This window comes from Phocoena phocoena, chromosome 6 (assembly GCF_963924675.1).
Source record: "Phocoena phocoena chromosome 6, mPhoPho1.1, whole genome shotgun sequence".
In the NCBI taxonomy this organism is placed as follows: Eukaryota; Metazoa; Chordata; class Mammalia; order Artiodactyla; family Phocoenidae; genus Phocoena; species Phocoena phocoena.
In genome coordinates this window covers 22,628,309-22,653,239 of record NC_089224.1, presented here as the reverse complement: position 1 = coordinate 22,653,239, position 24,931 = coordinate 22,628,309, and the positions used below count along the sequence as shown (strand labels likewise).

Genomic DNA, 24,931 nt, shown 5'->3' with positions numbered 1-24,931 from the left:
ACTAACTGACCACTCAGTAGAATGGAAGCTGGAAGCTCAGTGTGAATAACGTCTTTGTCTCACTCGCAGTGTTTCCCCCATGGCAGGCCTCTAGCATCAGGAAGGCAACAGATGTCCACAAAGGAATTGGGACCCCAGCACCAACCCAGCCTCCCACCTGGGTGTAGGGTAACCAACTCTCCCAGTTTGCCTGGAGTTGTCCCTATTTTAGCATTGAAAGTCCCCATCCTGGGCAACCCCTCAGCTCTGGTCACCCTCTAACTGGGTTATGTACTTATCTAGAATTACCTTCTGGAATGATTGTGAAAAGTAACTTAAATGACAGTAAAATATTTTAACATAAAAGCTTCCTCTGAAAACAGAATTAAACTTGCAGATTATCCTTTAATACTCTGTGAAAAGTTATTTGAATTAGCAGAATTAACCTATCTTAGTGTATTCATTTGTATTTGCCTTAGTACTTAAAATATATATGCACCATATTGTTTAAAAAAAAGGATCATATTGCATTTGTCAGGTAGTGTTTTTAATTTTAAATGTCACTGCAGAAATAATGTGTTACAAACACTGCATGCATGACTCATTGCTGGTAGGGCTTGAAACTTCCCATTCGAAGTTACTTAGATTCCTAAAATAAGTTTATTCCTGTGTTTCTTTTACATTATATCTTCCTGATAAGAACTCAAAATATTGCGTTTTTCCCATTTAATTTTCGAAAAAAATATTCTTCAGCATTTCTACTTCTTGAAATTGAAGGGAAAAGCACTGTCAGGAGAAGTAATCACACCAAGGACATTGACTAAGCTATCAAAGTTATCTAAGCTGGGAAGGGATTAGTTGGCTTTCTGTTTATGTTTATCAGAATGCCTTGCTGAAATCACCAAACTTTTCAAAAGATAAATTTAAAATCTCTATTTAGTGAATTAAAAAGCAACCACGTCGGGCTTCCCTGGTGGCTCAGTGGTTGGGAGTCCGCCTGCCGATGCAGGGGACACGGGTTTGTGCCCCGGTCCGGGAGGATCCCACATGCCGCGGAGCGGCTGGGCCAGTGAGCCATGGCCACTGAGTCTTCGCGTCCAGAGCCTGTGCTCCGCAACATGGCAGTGAGAGGCCCGCGTACTGCAAAAAAAAAGCAACCACGTGCAATCTGAGACCACCCAAAGTGTGCAGAAGAGCTGTGATCTCTATCATACGTGTGCTGAAAATGTATTAGAGGCCAGCAAAATATTTCTGACTGTTGTTTGTATCATCCAGTAGGCAAGGAGATGGCAGGCAAAGAGAGACACGAGGCCAAGGGCCACAGAGGACATCGGGTAGTGAAGTGGATAAACAACACCCTCCCTGCTCTTTCCAGTCCTCGCTCTCACCCTCATCAGGCTGTCCACCTGCCCTCTGAAATCATGAAGAGCCAGCAGGTTGGGAGAGGGCACAGAAGCAGCTTGTAAGCTTTTCCAGTCTACGTTGACTGTTGACCTTGCAGAAGGAACTGCCTCTCCCGTGTCCCTCCCCTACTGACTGTTGATCACATTCCAAGGCCAACAAGTGACTTGCTAGACAAAGTCTTGAGTACAAATCCATAAAGTCACTGCCTTAGTTCACACCCATGGCATTTCTTACAGTGTGATCCAGTGAACACCCACATCCCAAAATCACAAAAGAGCTTTTCAAGAATACGGGTTCCTGGGCTCTGCTGCATCAGAATCCCTGGGAGGGGCCCCAGGAACCTGCATTTGTAACACATCCTCCGATGGTTCTGGTGCACACTAGGGTTGAGTCTCGGTGACCCTTGATCTTCAGAGCATAACTTTCATAAACCCCTCCCCCAAAAGACATCTACCATCCCAGCCATGCCCATGGAGAGCTCCCTTCCCGACATCCTTCTCTATGGGAAATACCCATGGGTCCTGAGGATCTGAAATTAAGTGCACACAAAAGTGCCTCCCTGACTTGGTCTCCTGAAAAGAATAGCCTGTTTCCCAAGTCAACGTCACATATAAAATAGCACACGTTGGTCTTCTCTGCAGAACTTGGGCTTCACTTGGACTTGAAGAGGCCAACTTTACGCTTGCCTGTCCTTGAGCCTGTTTCTCCGGCAGACAGACAGCGAGCCACTTGGCAGGTGTGGCTATCCCTGTTTCTTGCACAAACCCTGGACCCACAAGCTAGACTCGAAGCTGCCTGTGACAGTGCTGTTCCCACACCCTTGCTGACATTCTTCAATTCGGCAGTATCCTGGTAGGTGTTTTCAGAAGTAAAGCTTCATTGGACACTCAGAAAAAGTAAATATTAAAGCATACCTGGGGACTTCCTTGGTGGTCCAGTGGTTAAGAATCCACCTTCAATGCAGGGGATGCGGGTTTGATCCCTGTTCAGGGAACTAAGATCCCACATGCCGCAGGCAACTAAGCCTGCGGACTCTGGAGCCTGCACACCACAACTAGAGAGCCTGTACGCCGCAACGAAGAGCCCACATTCCACAACTAAGACTCTCAACCAAATAAATAAATAAAAATAAAGCATAACTAAGCTAGCAATAACTAATTTATTAAATGTAACTACAGCACAAAATAATGCCAGATGTGTTGGAATATTATCAATATGTAGCAGTGCACTCTAAAACACAAAAAAAATGGATTTAGTTTAAGCATTGCCTAAGTGCAAATAAATTTTAAAATATATGTAATTTAAAATACTATATAATGATTACAAATAGGAATTAGGTTGTTGTCTTTATAAATAGTTCCTACTTTCTCTTTTTCCTGGTTACCAGAATCAAGTTTTGGACCAGCTCATTCTGGACTATCTCTAAATGCTACAGCTGCTACCAGAAAAGAACCAAGAACTGTAACTATAAAAAAATGAACAATGGGCTTCCCTGGTGGCGCAGTGGTTGAGAATCTGCCTGCCAATGCAGGGGACACGGGTTCGAGCCCTGGTCTGGGAAGATCCCACGTGCCGCGGAGCAGCTGGGCCCATGAACCACAACTACTGAGCATGCGCGTCTGGAGCCTGTGCTCCGCAACAAGAGAGGCCACGATAGTGAGAGGCCCGCGCACCACGATGAAGAGTGGGCCCCGCTTGCCACAACTAGAGAAAGCCCTCGCACAGAAACGAAGACCCAACACAGCCATAAATAAATAAATAAATAAATAACAATGAACATTGCCTGGGATCGAAGAAGGCCCTCGGCTGATATCAAAGTCTGCCCACCTGCCTCCACGACTCTTGGACAATTGATTTTCCATTGATACCACCTGGGCAAAGGGCACTGATCTTCAAGGTTCGCTCCAAGGAGACGGCTGTCCTCCCGACATGGCACCTCTCCCACCCAGCTACTCAGTATACAACACATCCAGGCACCAAACAGCTCTCTCCACTTCTAGAGCAGCCCTAGCAATTCTCCACCCTCCCTGAAGGTTCTAGTCTTGCAAATCCCAACTAAGCAGCATGCTGGTACAAACTCAGAGTAAAAGTTCTGGACAGTGAAAATAAATAGCATGAAATCCTTGTACTTAACCTCATCAGAATCCTTCAAAACCTTCCACAGGGCACACTGACTATTCTCGCTTAGATTCATGTGGCCATTTCTGATCACAAGTAGCATTAGAAGGAGAAGTATAGATGGCGATGGAGGTAAGTGTTTAAATAATAGATACATGAATTTACCAGTGATGAGGCAAAATAAAAACAGGAGATACTCAGTACCTACTACAAACCAGGCATTGTGTTGACCCTGGAGACGTAACTGAGCAGAATCCTATGAGGTCTTCCCAGAATAGACCCCCAGCCATGTCCTCTGCCTGCCTTTTGTAGAAAAACTTTAGCCAAGGAAAAATTTTAATCAGAGAAGTGAGAAAATGCAGAAAGAAAGGAAAACAGTCAAGCAAGACAAAATAATAATACTTTAGCCATTAAACAAAGTCAAGGACTTTTAGTTCTACCTCAAGGACTGTAGGTAATATTCTGAGCCATGTGCTTTGAGCTGTTTTGCAGATACTGAAACCCCCACCAGGTGGGAGAAGTTATCTGTATGCTGCCCACAAGCATGTAGACCCCAGACCGCTTAGAACTAGAAGGTTGATGGTGCTGACTCCCAATTGCCTCACCACCAACCAATCAGAAGAATGCCCACAAGCTGATCACTCCCTCCTCTTTGAACACTAAAAGACTCCTCACTACCCCTTCCAGGGTGGGGCATATAGTCTGGAGGGCATTAGCCCCCTCTGGCCCCCTTTTCCTGGCAAAGCTATTCCTTTCTTTAATACTTCACCCAAAACTCTGTCTCTGAGATCTAATCCAGCACCCGTGTACAGAGGCCGAATTTCAGAAACAGAGAGACGAAAATAAATAAGGCCCTGATCTTGCACTCATGTTATACACAGTCTCTGTGTTTAGACTAACACACAAATGATTAATGTAATGAAAACAAAGTAGCAATTACATTAGTACAGGTACCAAATTTGACCTAACTTCAGCATAAATGGCATTTGCTGGAACGGTGTTGGTGACTCAAATAATTATTGGTCAATCTAGACAATCAACCAAGAGAGACAGAAACCAAAGCAACCCCAAAGGTCTCAGCAACAAGAATTCCTATGCTGTCACCTAAGTTTGCTGCCATTCTAATTGCCTCTCATCTCAAGATTCACTTTCCTGAGAGAAAAGATGTTGTCATTCTAATATGCATTACCAACCCTTCTTGTGGTCAGGGGGACAAAGTCCTATAGACTGCAGACCAAGAATCACCTGGAGTGAGGACTGAAGTGGGAGATGCCTTGTCTTGCCAGCACACATATAGACACACCTTTCCATACAGATCTCTGCCTAACCAAGAGGCCTCTGACTAACATTCTGCAAATGCCACCAACACACTCACCTGCTCCCCAAATGGAACACAACCCTAAATGACATTTAGCAACTGCATCTGAGGTAGGAGAAAGATGGGCCCCTGGGCTGGACAGCTGGTGTTTGTCAAGTGGAGTAGAACTGAAGCTTTGTTCTCACCCAGATACTCCAAGGACAAAGCAAGTGGCAGAAGCTGAGCTCTGCTGAAGTAAAGAGATAAGATGACTGCTCCTGAGGCCAAGGAAAGCTTCCCCGTCTGCATATGTACAAGAAGGCTCCTTGGGGGTTAAAAAGGGAGGTGGCACCACCCCATAATAAGTGTGGACATGTACCCACAGGCCTCTTCAGTGGGATCCATCTTAGCAAAAATTTGTTCATGCATCTTGGGGAGGGTCCTAGGACCAGTGAAGTGTGAAGAAAGAAACAAGATAATTGGTGAAAGGTAACTGTCCTATTCAAGGGATTTAAATCACCTCTTTACTAAGCTCTTCCTCATTAGGGAGGACGCCCACACCCTTTCTCTCCAGGTGTGTATTTCTTCCTTGCTTCTGTCGTAAGTAAACAAACTGCTTCTCTGTGTGCTCTCCCACATGTTATGCTGTGTCTCTAATAATAAACTTTGTACCTGTTTTTACAGTTTTTGCCTCCTTGAAACACTCTTGCTTTCAATGGGGGTAAGAGCCAAGGGAACTTTGCTTCTGACATCTAGCCTCTGGTGGTCTAGTGGCTAGGATTCCTGGTTTTCATCCTGGCTACCCAGGTTCAATTCTTGTTCAGGGAATTAAGATCTCGCTTCACGCCACCGCTCACTGCTGCCTTTCCGAGATCACATCCAGAGTAAGATATGGTACCCAGTTGGGGCTACACATTGGATTATCTTGCTGGCAAATTGGACACTTGATTATGGCCAAGTGAGTTGTATCAATAGAAGTTCATATATTTGAGTCCAAGGGAGCAGAAGAATCTTTAATAATTGTTCATCCAGACCCCCTAATTGTTAAGAATCTCTCCTATAGAAAGGGCCCTTTGGTTAGCATTCAAACTGAGCATTGTATTCTTAGGTTCTGGGCCTCTTCAAGCAGCAGTCTCAAGTCCCTGCCCCGAGTCCTGTTGCCTGCAGACCTCCAATTTCAGTCCTTCCAAGTACCTGACGGATGACAGGACCCATGTAAGGACTGAAAGAAGCATGACAGAGGGGTCCCACTCCCCACTTGCCTTCTCCCTTGGCCCGCTTTCTTTTTGACTACCTGCCTTCCTTGTGCCATGAACTTAGACTACCCAGTGGACCACAAGGCTAGCAAAAGCAGTAACTGGTAAATGGTTATCAGGATTGTACCAACAACTCCAAACAAAGGACATGAAAATAGGAAACCACCCCCAACCAAGTTTTGGTTAAAACAGAAAATGCTGCCTATGTTAAAACTGCAAGGATGTGTACTCAACTTTCTCCTGTCCTATAAATATGCTGACCCTTCTCCAGTTGCGGGGCGGGGTGATGCTCACTGTGTGCCCATCAGCTGAAGAAAGCCTTTAACCTCGTTTGGTCTCTTAACTCATTTTCCTTTTTACGAGGAATAGGTCCAGATCTGAAGCTCAGGCCATTTTGGTTTGCAGGCGAAGTGGACATTGAGGTGCTCTACTCAAACAATGCCTACTTGGAAGACATTTCTCCTGCTCTGTTGTCCATCAGAGCCACCTAAAAAGGACGCAGTGCCTCAAATATGTATTTCTCTTAAGTGCAGCCATATTCTTACACCAAACTCCTTTATTTTTTATTTGTAATTCTCAGTGAGTCAGTCACAGGGCCATATGCTTCATATGATGAAAGAGTGGAAACACAAGAACCCTAGGAGGGGAACAGTGCAATCCCATGTCTTCCAGAAGCTTCCTTGTGTTTTCACGTCTTGCCAGGCCCAATTCAGTACTGACCACCTTCCTGTGATGCTTCAGTGTTGTTGGAGGAGGTCATCAAGAGGACATGACCTCTAGTTGATGTGAGAGCAGGATCCTGGCAATCAGAGGTTCCTTACCCACTCCCCTGTCCTTGGAAGGTACACTCCCATTCCCACAGCTGGAGCTGTTTCAGAGACTTAGTCTTGAGAGAGCAATGTGTTGTTGAGACCATCTTGACTGAATATGTGACTGAACCCAGGTAAGGCCTCTCTATAAACTCTTAAGATTCTTGTGGGCAGGTGTGAAGGTCTACTGGTCTGCGGCCACCCAAGACAGACTCCTATGTAAGGTCCCTTGATTATTACTGTCACCTACCAATCTGGAGTGTTCTGCCTCTTTCTTTGGTCTTTCCTTGCCCCCTGTGTAAGGGGGCCAGTTTGCAAACCAACAAATGTTCCTGGGTACAACTGCCTTATGGCCAGGTGAATCAGCTGGAGCCCAAGTCAGGATGGAAGCTTGGAGCCCTGGGGTCCATGATCATAGAGGAATTCTGTCCCCACAATAGGTCCATATCTGTATGTCTCTATTCTGACATTTTAAATTTCTTCCTATATATTTTATGCCAAGATTTCTGGCCCTGTAATGTTCCTTTGTTTGAGCCAGGATTTGGTCTAGGTTGTGTTAGCCAACCCAGGAAACTGTTGGAATTGTAACCAGCTGCAAGCCAGCACCTTGAATGCAGAACTTCTGATAAGGACATCCACAGAAGTGATGTCGTCCTATCCAAAATTAGGTTTTGCCCTTCTTAGCCTCCCACGCTCAGAAAATTTCTTTCCTCAAGTATAAATTAGTAAATTCCTGCAGTTCCTCCTCTTTCTTACTCTGGTTCAGTCACACACACCCCACCTACACACCATATACCACACCCAATCACACACACAACACAATGCACCCACACCCCAGGCAGGTTAAGTATGAATCCTGGGAAGCTTAGAGCAGGAAGATAATGTTTTTCTACAGGAGAGGCAGCTTTGTCGAGCTAGAGAAACATAGGGGAAGGGGATAATTAAGAGGACTTGGGAGCTGAGTCTTCCAACTTGCCCCAATGACACCAATACCAATTTGGGGAACCCATCCTTTCCAAATTAATGATGTAATTTCAAGGAAGAAACCTGGTGAGATAGTGAATTCAACTGGCAATCTAGTTCAGGAACCTGTAAAATCCATCTCTGAGGTTTGGTTTTGCAGAGATCTTAAAGCCAAAGCTTCAGGGATGCTTTCAGGATGTCAGGGAAAGACCCTGAGATTTGTCTCCTGCCTCACAGGGGAACTGAGATTTGTGGCATTCTTTTCTCATTTTAAATCAGCTCCTGAGTCCAAAACAATCGTGGAACCCTGTGATCTTGGCAGTTCCCTTCTCCTTTTATGGGGTCTCGAGCTCTGTCAGAAGACCTAGAGCCTCAGGGAGACGCAGGCAATGGCTCAGCAGGCCAGCTGTCCGCTGTGCACTGCCTGTCACAGAACAGGGATCGGTGACACAGCCGTCCCTCAGGCAGCTAACACTTCCAACGTCCCACAGGCCTATAACCCACTTCTGCTGAAAGCCTTTTTTTTTTTTTTTTTTTTTTTTAAGTCATTATGGTTGTTTGGAGGCTAAATCTATAAAAGTGAATTACCCCCAGGTCACTCACAGGATCAGAAAGCAGGAGAGGGGCAGCCTGGGGGCTTGGGGAAGGACACCCAGCCCACAACTTGGGGACAACTGCCACTGCATGACTTACTTCAGCTGTGTTCAGTCCCTCTCAACATCCAGACTCCGGGAGAGATGACAGCTTGCTCATATGGGGCCACATGCTCTGCAGGCGGTTGAGGGTTAGGGTCCCATGTTCTACAGCGCAAATGAAAGATGTCTGTGACGGGGCTAGTGGTAGAAAGTAGAAAGATCTATGGAAACAGAAAGGAGGGACTGCACTGATTTCACTTGGAGTAGAGGGAGAAATGGGAAGTTGCCAAACAGGAAGGAAATTCTGGACCAACATACCCCTCAAAAAACTAAAAAAAATTAATAATCCTAGGGCCATGAGCAATAATCCAGTCGGCCCTGAGCTAGCTATCAGAACCAGTTATGGGGAAAATCACATTCACCATATCAGTATGTCCCATGGATGGGTGTGGGCTGTAGACCCAAGCAGCATGGGGGACATGGATTTGACATTCACGGTCATTGATGCTCCCTTAACCTGGCCTGGGTCAGGCACTTCTGACAGCTCCCTTGGGCACTTGCTGGCAGGGTCAGAGCGCCAGTTAAAGGAAAGGGCATTGGGTGGGTGAGGTTCACTAAGGGTCCACAGAGGGGTCCTGAGACCATTCTGTCCTGTGGCCTCCTCATTTCTTTTTAGATTTAAAGTATTCTGAGGAAGCAGGGAGATTTTGTGAGCTCTACCTTCAAGTATAAAAACAGAGAGGTGGGACTTCCCTGACGTTTCAATGGTTAAGACTCCACGTTTCCAATGCAGGGGACATGGGTTCCATCCCTGGTCGGGGAACTAATATCCCACATGCTGAGCAGCCAATGAAAAAAAAAAAAAAAAACCAGAAACGGAGAAGAAGTACAGCAGAATTTTTCAGCTCCCATTGAGTACAGAATACAGGGCCTACAGAACCTGTCTGGGGTCCACTAGCCAAGTGCTTCCATGTTAAATCTCCAAAATCTATGCTAGTTTTAGGAACTTCTAGGAACACATATAGTAACTGTTATTTTTTATAAAACCATGCTTAAATTTATAATTCATGCTGATTTTTAAAAATGTTTTACTTTGGAATAACTTCAAATTTACAGGAAAATTGCAAGAATAATACAAAACACTCCCATATAACCTTTACCCCCAAATCACATTTTTTTCAAAATTACCTCAATTCACAATTTTTCACATTTCATCACATTTGTTTTACCATTTTCTCTCTCTGTCTTTCTTTCTCCATACACTCACAGACACATTAAAGAATGTCCTCATTCTGAGGAAATTACTGTATTTGTGTGTATATACTTATAGTGTTTTATATATATAAAATATATATAGTATGTAAGATATGTAAATGTATATAGTAAAACAGTACATGCCTTTTTTTTTGGCCGTACCTCACAGCATGAGGAACTTTCCTAACCAGGGATTGAGCCTGAGCCCCCTGCAGTAGAAGCACGGAGTCTTAACCACTGGACCACCAGGGAAGCCCTGTACATGTCTAATTTTGAACCATTTGAGAGTAGGTTGCAGACATGCTCCTATATCCTTAATACTGAAGTATGTATTTCTTAAGAATGAGGACATTATTTACCTAACCACAGTATACATATCAAATTCAGAAAACTTAACTTCGACACTTTATATGACCTACCATCCTTTAAATGTCTCAACAACATCTTTTGTAGCCTTTTTTCTTTTTCCTGGTACAGGATCATGTACTGCATTTAGTTGTCATATCCCTTTGGCTTCCTTTAATATGGAACTGTTCCTCAACCTTTGTCTTTCATATTAACAATTTTTAATACTGCTGTTCATTTATTTTAAAGACTACTCCACTTCCGTTTGATGTTTCCTCACTGGTAGATTTAGGTTGCGCATTTTTGGCTTAAGTGGTGGTAGTCCCACATCTGAAGGCATGTGATTTCCATCTGCTCTTATGGGTGATGTGCCTTTGATCACTTGGTTAAGGTGTCCGGTTTCTCCTCTTTGTAAGTAGGATTTTCCCCTTTGTAATTAGTAAGTAACTCCTGCGAAAATTGTCACACATTTTACCAAACTATCAGAACAAGATAAAGAAAAACTTTCTGCATATGACTTGGCATACCAAAATGACTTCCTGGAATATTTAACAGATTCAGAAATGGGGACATCACTGCATCCAGGTCATGGATTCCCAGAGGCAAAGCTCTACAGCTCTCTGCACTGCCCAGCACCTTGCAAAGCGCAGATAAATGAACAATTACCTCTGTCCTCCCCCTCCTCCTTTTAAAGGCCTTCACAGTATCATGACTGAGGTCTGTTGTTCATGGCCCCAGGATTATTAGTTCTTTTTGTATTTTCTGAGGGGAACGTTGGTCCAGAATATTCTTCCTGTTTGGCAAATCCCCACCCCTCCCTCTGGAAGCAGCAATCACTTTCTCCATGAAGTTTACCTGGGGCAGTTGTCCCTCCTCTCCAGGTGAAAATAATTTATTCCCTCCTCCTCCCCTCCTCCGAATCAAAACCGCTTCCAACTGTGCAATGTTTCAGCTGGGAACTAGTAGGAAAATCTATTTAACTGAGGTGACTCCTCAGTCCTCAAGTGTTTGCATTCTTCTAAAACTCTCTGATTGTTAGGACTCTATGTGAAATTTTTCTGTCTTGAGGGAAGATTTGCAGGAGGTAACACAGGATGCAGCTAGTACCTGTGCACACAGCCTAGTAGTCTGCACGCAGCTGAGCTCCAGGAGGCTCTTCCCATCCCACAGAGACTTAAATGAGCAGGACCCTATGGGGCTCCCAGGCACGGAAGCCTGTTTCCCCATTTCTTATTTGTAGGGAATAGACTCCAACCTCCACTACCTTCCCTGAGTCCCAAAGGACAGATTAGAACAGTTGCTAATCAGGGAAGGGAGGGGATGCAGAGACAAGGGAGGAAACCACCTGAGGCCAGATTAAAGGAGTGCAGGCTCTGCACACACCCTGATCCTTATCAGCAACGCTGCCCTTGAGCCATTGCTATAAAACTCCTCACTAATCTTCCTGGGTTGGGACCTACAGTTTTTCAGGGCACAAGCCTGCTGTGTCCCCCTTTGCCTGGCAAAGCAATGCAGGTATTCTTTTTCACTTCACCCCAAACTCCATCTCTGAGATTTGATTCAGCACCAGTGCACAGAGGTTGAGTTTTCAGCATCAAGACCACGAGGTGAAGGGCATCCCAGGAGCTGTGGCTCACAGCCGACCAGAGGGAGATATCCCCACATTCTAGTAGAGATTTTCAAACGTAAGAAGTGTACAGATCACTTTTGAAGGGAAGTAAATCTCTCCAATCAATCACCAGTGTAAACCTTATATCCATTATACTAGGGGAAAAAACCCACATATCTTTATTATAACGTTATATACCTAAATGTACAAAAATAGAATACGGCTTATACCTTTTAAACAAAACATCAAAATGTCAAATACAAGCTAAACTAACTTCAGTTTAAATACAAATTAAATTGACTTTAATGTGATAGATGTTTTGCTGAAACCAATCATCACCGTCAACACACTATGATAGTCTTAAAGACGGGTTTTTTTTTGCGGCCAGCATGACTTACCAATCCTATTGGGCTTTTTGATACTTCATATTGTGATATTGTGATTTATAAAAGCAATACTTATTTGGTCTTTGACCCTGTTTCTGGCACAGAGCTCCTAAAATGCTAGTAATTTACAAAGACCAGAGAGCAATAAAGGTGTCCTCCTATGTTAATGAGGTGACTTTCGGAATGCACATAAGAATGGGGGCTGGGGCTTCCCTGGTGGCTCAGTGGTTGAGAGTCCGCCCGCCAGTGCAGGGGACACGGGTTCGTGCCCCGGTCCGGGAAGATCCCACATGCCGCGGAGCGGCTGCGCCCGTGAGGCATGGCCATTGAGCCTGCGCGTCCGGAGCCTCCGGAGCCTGCGGTGAGAGGCCCGCGTACGGCACAAAAAAAAAAAAAAAAAAAAGAAAGGGGGCTGGCTACCAGTGTAACCAAACACCGGCGTGTTGGAAATTTCAGTCCCACCTCCTGACCTCCGGGGAGGGGAGAGGGGCTGGAGGCTGAGTCAGTCACCAATGGCCAATGATTTAGTCAATCAGGCCTGTGTAACGAGGTCTCCATGAAAACCCAAAAAAGAAAAAAGACGGGGTGTGGAGAGCTTCTGGTTGGTGAACGTGTGGACGCTTGTTGAGAGCTCAGGGAGGGTATGGAAGCTCTGTCCCCTTTCCCCATGCCTTGCCCTGTGCATCTCTTGCATCTGGATGCTCCTGAGTTGAATCCTTTTATAATTAACCAGTAATCTAGGAAGTAAGATGTTTCTCTGAGTTCTGTGAGCCACTCTAGCAAATTAATTAAACCTGAGGAGGGAGTTGTGGGAACCTCTGATCCATAGCTGGTTGGTCAGAAGTTCAGGTGACAATCTGGACTTGCAATTGGCATCCTGAGTTGCAGGTGGTCGTAGGAACCTCCAGTTTGTATTCGGTCGATCAGAAGCACAGGTAACAAAACTGGGCTTGAGACTGGTGTCTGAAGTTGTGTGTGTGTGGTGGGGCCGGGGGCAGTCTTGTACAACTGAGCCTTAACCTGTGGCTATCTCCAGGTAGATAGTGTCAGCACTGAGATGAATTGCAGAATACCCAGCTGGTGTCAGAGAAATGCTTGGTGGTGTTGGTAAGGGGAGCCTCCCCCAGCCCCGCACCGGCCCCAACCATTCAGGAATTTGTGATCAGGAACAGAAGACAAATTCTTTATTACTTTATTCTAACAATTGCAAAAACTTTTCTATAGTGTACCTTTTGTTTTCCTTTGACATATTCTAACTCTGTTAGTTTCTCATTGGTCCACACAATTAAAGGAAGACTAACAGGAACAAAAAACATGCTTGGGCTCTGAAATTAAGAAGTCATATAGATGATGTAGAATTAATTTGTCCATGGACTTAAAACGCAAAGTTTAAACAGTCTGGCAGGGAACTTGAGGATCCTTCCCATCTGTGGAACCTAATTTGAGAAACGTTGCTCTTAAAAGCTGTTTTCTTTCTTTCACAGCTTATTCTCTTCATTCATTCACATCCTCTGGCAACCTTTAAAAGATTCCATAGTAATAAATGACAAAAATCTTAAGCAGAACCCAGTTTTTCACCTATGAAAAAGTGACAAAATATTTCAATAAGAATAGTAACAATATGATTAGGTAAATTCAGACTTTGCTTTTTTAGACAATAAATGTACGAAGTTACTTACTTTGCTTTATTTCCAATATATTTTAAATTGTCTTGAATTTATTCTACTTCTTTCAACACTTTGTGAACAGTAATACATTTTCTTCTTGAATTCAGTGTTGCTTTTGAGATTGTTACTGTCTATTGTTGCTTTGTAGGTGTGATTGGCAACTTCTCCCTGGAAGCTTTTAGAACTTTCCTTTCTCTTTGATGTTCTTAAATTGCACTATAATCTCTCGCTGGCACTCTATAAGCCCTTTCAATCTGAAGTCTTTTTTATCTTTCCTTAAAACTGGGAAATTCACAGCCATTATATTTGTATAGTATTTCCTCTCCTGTTTATTCTCTCCCTTGTATCAAATGGGACTCTTGTATCTAATGTTGTCACTTCTCCCTTTAGCCTCCAGGTCTTTTTACTTCATGTTTTCCATCTCTACCCCTAACTGATGGTTTCTGGGACTGTTACTCAGCCCTGTGTTCTAGCTCACTGATTTGTTCTTCATTAGTATCCACAATACTTTCAGTTTACCTACTGAATATTTTATTTCAACTATTTAGTTTTCAATAATATTGCTATTTGACCTTTCCTTAAGACTGCAATTACTAATATCCTTTAATCTCTTATGATATTTATAACTTATAGTCATAATTCCAAAGAAATAATCAAATGTAAAAAAGAAAATCTTTTAAAGTATGTGGTGAACTACAATGTGTATTTATGATAAAAATTTAGCAAATTAGTAATGAAAAGAGTACACACAACCTCAAAATGACAGAGTAGCTAAAACTTCAACAAAACTGCAGTGAACATTATACTGGGCTGGTTATTACATCCCAAAGTCAGTTTGTCTATCAAGTTATCTTAATTTTTATAAGCCACTGCTACACTGTCTTAATTACTATAGGTTCTTAATAAATCACTATCTACTAGAATCCATTAAAGTGTCTTTGCTATTCTTGGCCCTTTTCTCATCCATATTATAGTCAAATAAGTCCTTTGAATGTGGTATTTTTATTGGAATTAGATTGACTTGACAATCAATTTGGAGATAATTTATATCTTGACCATATTGAGTCTTCCTAAGCATGAACATAGTATATTTGTCCATTTATTCAAGTCTTCATTTATGTCTCTCAAAATTTCATAATTTTGCATATCGGCACTTTGTATATCCTTTGTTAGGCTTATTCCTAGGTAAGTGAATTTGATGCTAATACTTTCTTTTTGAATAGGTTTTCTAGTTGTTTCTGCTATATAGGAATGCAACAGACTTTGGATATGAATCTTAGACATATAATTACATCAGTTGCAAATGATAGTTTTATTTCTCTTTCCAAATAATTTGCCTTAAACTTCTCTTAATTGTGACGGCTGACTTCTGTACATTGTTCAATATAATTGGAGATAACAGAACATTTTAAAGAGAATGCTCCCAATGTTTCCTCATGAAAATTATATTGTTTTTAATAGATACCTTTACAAGGTTAACAAAGTTCCTCCTACTCCTAATTACTAAGTGTTATCACTGGTCAGTGGTGGGTTTACACTTTGTATTATAAAAGAGTGGTGAATGTTAGCAAATGTTTTCTTCTGCTTCCATTGAGAGGATTTTTTTCTCACTTCCACTGTTAATGTGGTGAATTACATTAACAGATTTTCTAATATTAAACTATCCTTGCATTTGAAGATAGTATATCACCCTTTTAAAAATACAATTGGATTCAGTTGGCCAGCATTTTATTTAGGATTTTTACATGTATCTATTTGAGTGGAAGGTACAGGTACTTTCCTTTCTCATGTTTTTTTGAATCAACATTATTCTTGCCTAATAGAATAAACTTCTGCTCTAGACGAGTTTATAATTAAGAAATAAACTCTTGGTAAAACTTTTCTGTAAAGCCATTTGGGGCTACAGCTTTATTTTTAATTGAAATATTCATATACCGTACATACGGTTCACCCTTACGTATACAGTTGTTTTTTCCTATTCACAAAGTTATGCTGCCACTACCAGAGTTGGACTTTTAATTACTGCTGTAAGTTAATTGATATAGGACTCTTCATTCTTTCTCTGGCTTCTTGAGCCAGTAGAGGAAGACAAGCAAGGGGAAGCAGATGAAGGAAAGACGGAGAGACCAAATAGAAAACAACTAACAGAGACTAACGAGGAATCTAAGTGTAGTAATGACACGGCGCTAAGTATTTTTAAAATTTTTCCTGAGATTGTATACCGTGTACAGAGACATACACAGAAGTATTATCTCAGAGTGAAATAACATTATATTTGGGATCTCTTTAAAAATATTCTAGGAGGGCTTCCCTGGTGGCGCAGTGGTTGAGAGTCCGCCTGCCGATGCAGGGCACACGGGTTCGTGCCCCAGTCTGGGAAGATCCCACATGCCGCGGAGCGGCTGGGCCTGTGAGCCATGGCCGCTGAGCCTGCGCGTCCGGAGCCTGTGCTCCACCAAGGGAGACGCCACAGCAGTGAGAGGCCCGCGTACCTCAAAGGAAAAAAAAAAAATCTAGGAAATAGGGGGAATAGGTAAAACAAGATGGGCCAAACGTTAATGGCTGAAGCTGAGCAACTGGTACATGGAAGGTGATTATATTACTATTCTACTTTTCTGTGTTTGAGATTTTCCACAATGTTCTCTGTAAAAATATACCTCTTAGTAAGCTTTCCTTTCCCAGGTTCCACCAAAAAGTTAGTGACTTCCTTACCCATCTCCCTTAACGGGCTATTCACATCTTTTCTTTTTTTGGCTGAGTCATGCCGGATCTTAGTTCCCTGACCAGGGATCAAACCCACGTCCACGGCAGTAAAAGTGCCCAGTTCTAACCACTGAACCGCCAGGGAATTCCCTACACGTACCTGTATTTTAAAATAGGATTCAATGCTAAGAAGCCAAAGGATTTTTTTTTTTTTTTTTTTTTTTTTTTTTTGCGGTACGCGGGCCTCTCACTGTTGTGGCCTCTCCCGTTGCGGATCACAGGCTCCGGACGCGCAGGCTCAGCGGCCATGGCTCACGGGCCCAGCCGCTCCACGGCACGTGGGATCTTCCCGGACCGGGACACGAACCCCTGTGCCCTGCATCGGCAGGCGGACTCTCAACCACTGCGCCACCAGGGAAGCCCCCAAAGGAATTTTTGCTAACCACTTTTAATCCCATTGTCCTCTACTAAACATCATTATTTTAGTAATCTTTTTATTTTCCCACATACACGCACACACGCATATCTACACAGTTGTCGGAGTGCGCAAACGGCATGGGAAGGCAGTTTTCACCTAACATAGGTCTCTGGGCCATGGCCCCACCGCCAGCTACGCAGCACTCCGTGGCGAAGTTCCGGAACGTCCCACTCATCCTGGCGGCGCGCATCGCCGCGGTGAGACATCTGGACGTCTTCCTCATGTCTGGGCACAACTTCTGCTTCTCCCCGTCCTTACTCCCACAAACCGGCCTTGGGCGCCCGTGGTGATACTCCTCCCCTTACGCTTCCCACGCCTGGGTTTCCCACAGTCTAGGACCACGGGCTGGCTTTTCTCACCTCCCACTGACTTAAGACGCGGAGCCGGGTCTGGGGAAGGTGCGCCTGCGCACAGAGTGCCGTTCGTCGGGCAGCCCCCACCCCCCGCCCTCGCCAAACCCTGAGATACCTTACCCCTCCCGCAGGCTCGCTGCCCCAACGGCTCCGCGGACCTGGAACTTTCTAAACCCCTGCGCACGCGCTCTACGGCCCTTAACGTCCCGGCTCCGCCCTTCCCTGGCCGCTCCCCTTTTCGTCAGGGAGATCCCCACCCTCACGGCACGCCAATCATCCACTTCTTTCCTAGGCCTACCTCGCAACAGGCCTTTTATTGGCTGATCTGGGTGCGAACGCCGCGGAGGGGCGGCGACGATAGGCTGGGAGCCGGTCCCGGCGTATACGCAGAGTGCGTGGAAGGTGATTGGTCAACACCGTCGTCCAATCAGCGGTGGGCTGTCGGATTCAAACCGGACTCGTTTGGCTTACGGTCGGTTGGTCTCAGTCGAGTCGTTGCCTTCATTTGGCGAGGGCGTGTCGCTCGCTTGCGCCCGTTCTTCGCGCCTCGTCGCTCCGGTCCCTTGCTGCCCACCGCCCTCCCGAAGGATGGCCCATAAGCAGATCTACTACTCGGACAAGTACTTCGATGAGCACTACGAATACCGGTGAGCGGACCGGACGGCCTAACTCAGCCGCGGCCCCGGCCGAGCCTGAGCTGGAACTCGGGCCGGGTACCAGGGGCCAGGACCGGGAATCGGGGTCGAAGCGAGTCGGGCTGAGGTTTGGGTCGGAGCTCGGGCCGGGGGCCGGAGGTAGGGTCAGGGTCGAGCCCGAGGGCCTGCCGGGAGTCGCGGTTGTGTCGGGGTCGGGCCGCCCGGCCGGGAGCTTGCGCTTCTTCTCGCCTGACGGGCCGGCCCGGCTGGCTTCCGCCCTTTGTTCCTGTCTGTGAAGAGGACGAGGCTGGGGCGGGAATGGGGCCGCTTCTGGTACAGAATTGTTACCTTAAGGGGAAGGGGCCGAGGGCCTGAGCGGACCCGGCGTAGCTGAAGTGCAACGCCGAGAGCCCGAATCGCAGCGGTTCCTAAGAACTTAGGCCTAGTTCGCATTTAGGCAAACGTCCCCCTCCCAGTCACAGCGGGCGAAGGGCTGTCGGAAGGGTAATTTTGCTCAGGTAACGTCGCCAGAGAAACACTTCTCTTTTTCTCTCATTTGAAGTTAATGGCCCTAAAAAGTAGCTTGTAGGGGAGTCCCCCTAAAATGAGCTTCCTTGGGATTCGAAATGTGTCTTGGGTATGGCGACTTCGGCAGAGGCTGGTGCGTGTTAATTCTCTTGGGTTATTATTAAAGGGGCTTCCTTTTGAGACAAAATTGAGAACTCGAATGGATTTGGGGCATTTTTTCCTGCTAGTGTGTATCGGCAAAATTTTTGGCTTTGAGGGATTTCTGGTTTCTGCATCATTATGTGATGCACTAGAGCATAGTTGCTAAATGTGTAAGATTAGCAAATTGGATTGTGTGAGGGAAGAAACACTTAACATTAGCTTTAACGTATGCAGGAGATTTAGCTGGGGTGTGGCTTCAAAGACCAGCGCCACCCAGTTTTCCTGGGTGGTGACTAGGACGCTGCATTCTGGGAAACTACCAACTTGTAGGAGGGGCCAAATAGTGACCTTATTTTCTGCCTCCTATCCTTTTACGTTAGATTTCCAAGAATGCTATTTGAGTTAGAAAGGATATAACAGTGGGTGGCCTCTTTTTTTCCCTCCCCTTAGTATCTTGTAATTCTTTCTTAGTATCTTGTAAATCTTTCTCTGGAGAAAAACGGATTTCTCTGGGCAGCTTTGCAGGTTAGTAATACCTGCATTGTCCAGCAGGGGTTATCCAATAATGGACAGAATGTAAAACCACAATCTTTCTAAAAATCTGGGAAAATATTAATTGTGAAACATGTCTGGCTCCGAGTAGTACTTTTCAGGACTTTTCCTGGCAGTAGTTCCATTTTCTAGTTTCAGTATACTAGCATAATCATTGATGAGCACGAAGTAAACTAGTCTATGCTATCAAGATTTTAGCCTAATAGACTAAGTGGTTTATGTGTAGTAGAATAGAAGAAAATCCTGTCATATCTGAAATGATATATTCTAATCCAGTTTTAATCTAATTACTATCTAATCCAGTATTAATCTAATTAATATCTAATCCAATATTAATGAAACCTGGTCTTTCTTGACCAAGCCACTTGCCTTTATCAAACAGGACAGTAATGTCCAGAGAAGGGAAATTTAATTGTATCTTGCAGTGTTATCTTAGTAGCTCCTTTGTTGTTTGTACTGCTATGGCCTTTTTTTTTTTTTTTTTACCCCCTCTTCACCCTCCATGATAAGCCCTTGGTACTGAAATAAATGTTAGGTTTTTGGAAACAGTTCTCCTTACATGTAGTTAGAAATACATAGAGGAGTTATATCCATGCAGAAAAAAATACAGGTAGACTTCCCATCTGAGTTTGAAGCTACTTACACATTTTTCCCTCGTAATCAAATCCTGATGAAGTTAGCCTGTCTCCATGGTTTATGGAGAAGGTAGGGTATATGACTTATATCTAGACATAAATTGGAACATTTTGTACGGCATACATAATATGAGTACAAAGGCTAGTTTGCGTTTTACATTTCTCTTGAGACTAATCAACAATTATGTAGAAGATAGAAATAAGGTAACAGGCTATTTGCAGAGCCTTAAAAGTAGATGTTAAAGCAGTATTTCAAGAGTCAATGAGCTAGCTGGTAAGTACTGCTAAGAATCATCATGTAGTTCACTGGAATTGGTAAAATTTTTACCAACTATGATAGTAAGCATAATTTGACTTGGTGGCCTTGTGGCCAGCAAGCAACATAACACAATAGTTCTAAGGCTTGATTTTGTTATGCAAATTATAGGAAATTGGTACTTAACCAACCACTCACAGACTAGAACTTAAGTTGGTGACAGTTTAGTGCTTATTATGGGTTATATGTTCAGTTTTCCTGTGACCTGACTGCTCCTTTCTTTCCCCAGCCAACAAATTCGCAGGCATATATCTAATACTGGTCAAAAAATTTGGTTGGTGGTAATGGATGACGGTATAAAACTACTGCTCCTGGAAGTGATTAAAAATGAGCCTGGGAATTTTGATTTTTATAAAGATCCTTTCAATTGTAATTAAATAAGAAGTCGGTTGGGGTGCATATTTGTTTTCTAAGAATTTTTCAAATCTCCAATTGTACCTATTCTTGATGGTTTGACATTGAAGAATATTGCGTGCCTTCTTTAAAAATTGATTAAAATTTTGGATATAGGCCAGTAACTTATTGGAAAACTGAATGTCTGTTTTAGGTAGCAGGTACATGTATATGTGCATTTAGTGTTTTTTGCTTTTAATTTCGAACAAAGTATAAAGCAACTTCTGGAGTTATGTACAAGGACTTGTGTCTACTACAGATCTATAGAGTAATAGGAAACCCAAATTAACTGTAACAAGCTAGATTCCCCCAGCCCTGCTACCTGGGGCTAGTATGACACTTCTTAAAATCAGGGACCATTCTTAATTTATAATCACTTCTGTGGTCTTACATGGTTTCTCTAGCTCCCTGATCATATCAATCTGCTTCATAACTAACAGGAAGGAGAAAAAAGAGAATTGGGCATGTTCTTTTCTTTCGAGGATACTTTTCCATAAGTTGCATAATTTCTGCTTATATCCCGTTGGGCAGGATTTAGTCACATGTGACCAGAGGTAGCTGCAAGGGAGGCTGGGATGTCTTGGATAACCATGTGTCCCACTTAGTTTTTGAGGTTCTATTCCTGAAAAAGATTGAGACAATTAGCAAGCAGTCTCTATTAGGGAAAAAAAGTTAATCATAAATAAAATGCCTTCTACTTTTGGACTGCATATTCTAATCTCTAATTTGAACACAGGCCATCAAGATCAGAATTAAAGGTAGTAGAGAGTAGTCTTTAAGATTGATGCTAATGGTAATGTAACAGGGTTGCTTTAAAGAACTTTAAGGGCAAAGAACTCAAATTTTAAGTATCCTAAAGATGCATGTATAAAGTGACCATAATTGTAGGAAAGGCATATTCACTTAGAGCACTAATATTTCGCTGTATTTTTTTAACAGGCATGTCATGTTACCCAGAGAACTTTCCAAACAAGTACCCAAAACCCATCTGATGTCTGAAGAGGAGTGGAGGAGACTTGGTGTCCAACAGAGTCTAGGCTGGGTTCATTACATGATTCATGAGCCAGGTAAGTTTTGCTATTAGGGAAGCACTAATTGAATTAAAACAGTAGTGGTTATTAAAATTTTTTTAGTAATATTGACGTTTCAGTGGTATCCCAAAGTAACTCTGATAAGCTTGACTATTTTTGAATGACTGATATCTCCCTAGAGAGGGTTCCAATTTTATAGTAAATAAAATACCATGAGTGAAAATAATGCATTCTTCTAAACTGCAGAAATAAACTAGTTAAGAAAAAAGAAAAGGATATTCTGTTTTATTTTAAAATGCGTGTCATTGCTAGTAGTATCTTGAAGTATTTTGCCATAAATATATTTAGAATTCTGGTATCTCTTTGAAAACTAAGAACTTAATGTAAGACAACTGAGTGTCCTGTGTATAGAAATAGATGCAATTTGAAGTGATTTGTTTTTTCCTTTAGACAATTAGTATCTACCACATTAAGATGAAATGAGATAGCATAGCTAGTGAATTCAAATGTGCTGCCTGTGTTATACTTGAGTGCTTATGCTATTATGTGGTATTTACCAGAGAGTTTTCCAGATTACTGTTAGTAACTATTAGTAAACCAGACTAAGAAACTTTGTGGTGTTAAACTGTGTTTTTGGGTTATCAGTAAATCTAACTAAAGGACTTAAACTGCTTTGAACAAAATTTTAAGTCTTAGAAGCTGAATTAGGTAAAACTAAAGCTATCTTGCTTTCTGCTTTTGTTAAAAGCAGCAGCAGCAGCAAAAACTCTAAGACTTGTAACTTTCTTGGGATTGGAGCATATAATTATATTAAAAAGGTGTTTCTCCAGATAATACAATGCAGCTGAGGATCTTACCTATAGGTTCATAGTCAGTCCTCCACCTGCAGAAACAGAATCTACAGGGATGGGCCCCTAGGACCTGCATATTTTGAATGAGGTGTTGTGTCTTTTCCAAAGAAGAGAAGACCTTTTTCTTTTCACTGGAATTGAGATTCTAAAGATAGAAACCATTCTCCTTCTCAAATTGCATCTTTACTTAACAGCCCTTTTCTCCAGGGTGTGTAAAAACTGGGGGAATATTGTTAGGTTGTTTTCTTCTGTTTACTGTTTACAGTGACATGGAGCAAAATTTATTTCAGATACCTCAATAAGTAACATTAATTGACCATAGATTTATTTTACTTTATTTTGGTTCAACTGAGAATTCTTTGAATTTATGTTGAATGAATGAAAATTAACCATATAATATTAAAATAATATAAAACATTTTCTTTCTACAGAACCACACATTCTTCTCTTTAGACGACCTCTACCAAAAGATCAACAAAAATGAAGTATATCTGGGGATCATCAATTAAATCTTTTTCAAATTTAATGTATATGTGTATATAAGGTAGTATTCAGTGAATACTTGAAAAATGTACAAAGTGTTCATCCATTCCTGTGCATGAGCTGTATTCTTCACAGCAACAAAGCTCAGTTAAGTGCAACTGCAAGTAGGTTACTGTAAGGTGTTTAAAATTTCTAGTCAGTTTTTCTTTTAACGTAAGTGCCTGTTTGACTTTACCTGTTACTTTTGTTAAATAAAGTTTGTATGTTGCATTTATCACTGTTTGAAGTTACTGAGGTTTGTTTTCTTAAGGTTAATTTGTGACTATTGAGGATGTTGGATGATTTCAGTTTTATAATTTTAGTCCTGAGGAAATAAATTCACTTTATAGAAATAAAATGTTAGGTGGGTTTAAACCCATTAGCTTGGTGTGATTGAGGGTACCATTTTTTAATTTATTTAAAATTTTTGGCTGTGTTGGGTCTTTGTTACTGCGCATGGGCTTTCTCTAGTTGTGGCAGGTGGGGCTACTCTTCGTTGCATTATGCGGGCTTCTCATTGCAGTGGCTTCTTGTTGTGCAGCATGGGCTCTAAGTGTGCAGGCTTCAATAGTTGTAGCACATGGGCTCAGTAGTTGCGGCACACGGGCTCTAGAGCGCAGGCTCAGAAGTTGTGGCGCACGGGCTCAGCTGCTCCGTGGTATGTGGAATCTTCCCGGACCAGGTATCGAACCCGTGTCCCCTGCATTGTCAGGCAGATTCCCAACCACTGCGCCACCAGGGAAATCCTAAGGGGGTACCATTTAAATTCACTTATGAAGACACTAAGAACTAGGGATAAGTTTAATAGAGCCAAGGTAGATTTTATAGCTCTGTCATTAATTTAATTCCTAAAGAATTGTCTAGAATCTCCAACTGAACAAAAAGAAACCCAACTTAATACTCTGGGCTACCTCCACTTATGTAAATACTGCCACACCTAGTTACCTTGGGAGAAACCATTTAACCCCATTTCTCTTTTCCATGTGCCAAATGGGGATACAGTTTTCTATAAAATATCAGCATTTTAAAAACTTCGAAAGCACTGTAAAAAGCACCCTTCTTTCGGTGTGCATTTCGTGTCTGTTAAATTGCTTTTTTAGCTGCTAGGAAAATAGAGTGAATGTAAACAGAGGCTTTTTATCTTCATTGCTTTATGCTGGAGAAACCTTTTAGGTGAGCTGCCAGTAAGCGTAAGAACCCAGACCCCAGTGTGGTGGTCCTCTATGCCCCTCTCTTTAGAAAAGGGTGGTGCCTTTACACAATGAGCAAAATAAATACTGAAGGTGGTGATGGGCAGGAGCCTAGAACTTATTTCATCCCCAGGGATCCACCCATTGGCGAGAGGTCCCAGGTTAGGACAACAGAAGGATGCCAGAATTGTTAAAGTAAACTATTGTATTTAGTACAGACCAGTATACTGCATAATGCTCAACCTCTCCCCACTCTGGAGGTTTGGGTGTGTCTAAGTATGTTTACTCGCCCTGTGGGATCTGCACAGGACACCAGGAGATGAGCTGGAGCTGCCTGCATTTACTGCTTGAAATACCTGGTAGTCACTCAACAGAGGAAACCTACAATCAGCCTCCAGTTTAAGATTTTCAACCTAATTAACCGCTGTCAAACAGCTTGCACTCTTCACCAAGTAAGCAAGAGTTCTTGACTCTGCACCGTCCCTCCCTCCCCACTTCCTCACTCCTTGTCTCCCACTTCCCATCCTACCTAAAGTCTCCTGCCCTGGAGACTGCTTACTTCCACCCTACTTTTCCATCTCTACCTTTCCCAGCACATTCCCTAGTGGTCAATAGCTGTCTGTTGAACTGAGTAGTTTTGAAATTCTTTTCCGCGGTTACTTCCAAACTGCTTTAGGTTCCTGGAAATTTAAGACGCCAAATCTTGTTGTCTTTCTCCCTTCGTAGGAGTACAGGGTATGCGGTTCCCTTAAGTCCCCAGCCTCCCCACAGACTCCTGTCCCGCTCCAGGTGCCCGCCACCCTGTGCACCGTCCCCTCGTCCAGCCCTGGCCGACCGGGGGTTGTCCGCTGTCTTTGCGGAGACAGTTTCCTGTTAACTCC

General features: G+C 43.1%; 1 protein-coding gene across 1 annotated transcript; it reads left to right on the top strand.

The window, feature by feature from the left end:
- Nucleotides 1-17,745: 17,745 nt before the first annotated feature.
- Nucleotides 17,746-23,095, top strand: CKS2 (CDC28 protein kinase regulatory subunit 2). Its single transcript, XM_065879556.1, has 3 exons — nt 17,746-17,903; nt 21,396-21,523; nt 22,770-23,095. Exons 1-3 carry the CDS (start codon nt 17,845-17,847, stop codon nt 22,820-22,822), a joined length of 240 nt encoding a protein of 79 aa, XP_065735628.1. The 5' UTR covers nt 17,746-17,844; the 3' UTR covers nt 22,823-23,095.
- The last annotated feature ends 1,836 nt before the right edge of the window (nt 23,096-24,931 follow it).